General features: G+C 31.8%; 1 protein-coding gene across 1 annotated transcript; it reads right to left on the bottom strand.

Annotated features, from left to right (window-relative positions):
* Positions 1 to 1,007: 1,007 nt before the first annotated feature.
* Positions 1,008 to 1,883, bottom strand: LOC139847428 (uncharacterized). The gene is made up of 2 exons (XM_071837100.1): positions 1,491 to 1,883; positions 1,008 to 1,376 (listed from the first exon to the last, which is right to left on the bottom strand). Exons 1-2 carry the CDS (start codon positions 1,881 to 1,883, stop codon positions 1,008 to 1,010), a joined length of 762 nt encoding a protein of 253 aa, XP_071693201.1.
* Between the last annotated feature and the right edge of the window lie 208 nt (positions 1,884 to 2,091).

Raw genomic sequence — 2,091 nt, 5'->3', positions numbered from 1 at the left:
CTTGTAAAGTCATCAACAACTGTAAGAAAATATTTAAAACCTTTATGACTTTGAACTTTATAAGGACCCCAGACATCTAGATGCACAAGTTCACCCAACTCAGTAGTTTTATGAACACTATTTTGAAAAGATTCCCTAGTTTGTTTTGCCTTATGGCATACATCACAGGGACCATTTAAACTTTTATCATTTAGATTCAAACTATCTTTTAAACACAACAAAGCTTGCTCAGCTGGATGACCCAGCCTGCAATGCCACAAATCAATAGAATTGTTATTTATTTTACTAATGTTGGAACTACCAACAATACCTTTTTCATTTCCAGTTAGATAGTATAACCCACCACATTGACTACCAGTCACATGTGTCTTCTTGGACACCAAGTCCTGAATATAACAGGCACTTTCATCAAAACCAACAAACAACTTACTATCTCTAACCAAACAATACACAGATAACAAACTCACACAATAGTCTGGAACTACCAGAACATCTTGTAAAACAACATTATTAGAGATTTTAAGATTTCCTATTTTGCTAACTTTAGCTTTAGTACCATTTGGATGAGAGACAGTTAAGTTAAGATTACTAACATCAATATATGACACAAAGTTTTTAACAGAGTTAGTCATGTGCTGATTAGCACCAGAATCAACAATCCACCCATAATGAATATTATCATTGCATCTATTAGCCAGGTTGGTGTTATAAAAAACTTCAAAGTTGGAGTTAAAGTGTACATTAAAGTTTGCAAAATTACCTGAAATATTTGAAACACTAGGCTTAACCCCTCCTTTTTCATTAAGTAAGCTTAATAACCTCATAACCTGTTCATTACTCAAAGATATGGGAGTAGAGGAGCTACTCCCTTGATTTTCACAATTGGATTTACTAGCATTTCCTTTAATATTATTATTTGAACCAAATCCCTTTCTTTTTAGATTATTAGGATATCTAACCACTTCAAAACATCTGTCAACAGTGTGATTAGTCATACCACATTTTGTTCATTTAAGATTTCCAGTTCTAGTAGGATAACCAACCACTTCAAAACATTTGTCAACTGTATGATTTGTTCTACCACATTTAACACATTTTAAATCTTTGGCTTGTGAATTAAAACCAGGTTTAAATGAATTAGAATAGAAAGCAGAAGATTCAGAACTATTTTTTCCACTTATATTTGATTTTCTGTGTGATTCTTCCCTTGAAATTATTGCAAAGGCAGTATTCACTGAAGGCAGTGGATCTCTGGTGAGTATATTACTTCTGATGGGTTGATAAACATCATCTAAACCCATCCGAAATTGCATTAGTTTTATTAAACTTGTATGATCTTTAAATTCTTTTGATGATGTAAATTGACAGCTAGGAAGCTGAACCATGGTATCTTATTGTTTCCATAATGAATTAAGTGTATGCTAATAATCAAAAACAGAATTACCATTTTGAGTCAAAGAATTTAGTTTTTGATACAAGTTAAATATCACAGATCCATCTATTTTATCATAGGTTTCTTTTAGTTCTTTCGATACATCAGAAGCAATTTTTGAATATATTTGACCATTATATAACTCATCAGACATAGAACCAAGTATCCAGGATAAAACAACAGCATTACATCTATCCCACTGGATTCTAAGAACCTCATTATCTTCACTTCTTTTAAAAGTTCCATTTATAAAACCCATTTTATTCTTTGTTTGTAAAGCAAGTTCAATTGCACAAGACCAAGATTTATAGTTTTCAGTTCCTTTTAGCTTTACATTTATTAAAGGAGTACTACTAATATCACTTGGGTGAAGATAAAGAGGATCCCCAAAATCCAGTTTGCTAATCTGAGTAGTACCACTACCAGAAACATCATCATCATCTTTAGCCATATTAAACAAACAATATTAAAAAATAATAAAAACAGCATAGAAAACCTAAAAGGTAATCCAAGCAGTGATCCAGATAAGTGAATAATCAAAGAAATTCACCCCAGGTCTTACTTAGGACTTTCTCTTCTACAATAAAACCAAAAAAGTCAGTACACAATAAAGATAAAGAAGGGTAAGATGTAACCAATCAATCACGAATGATTGATGA

The sequence above is a fragment of the Rutidosis leptorrhynchoides genome, chromosome 5 (genome assembly GCF_046630445.1).
Source record: "Rutidosis leptorrhynchoides isolate AG116_Rl617_1_P2 chromosome 5, CSIRO_AGI_Rlap_v1, whole genome shotgun sequence".
Classification (NCBI taxonomy): Eukaryota; Viridiplantae; Streptophyta; class Magnoliopsida; order Asterales; family Asteraceae; genus Rutidosis; species Rutidosis leptorrhynchoides.
Note: the sequence above shows the minus strand (reverse complement) of the source record. Positions and strands in the feature narration are given on the sequence as shown.

Bases quoted from the DNA above. Each gene is read 5' to 3' on its own strand.
- LOC139847428 (XM_071837100.1), bottom strand. From the start codon at position 1,883: ATGGCTAAAGATGATGATGATGTTTCTGGTAGTGGTACTACTCAGATT. The intron at 1,377-1,490 runs GTGATATTTAAC...ACCATGGTTCAG, and splicing joins ATGATAAAATAGATGGATCT to CTTCCTAGCTGTCAATTTAC.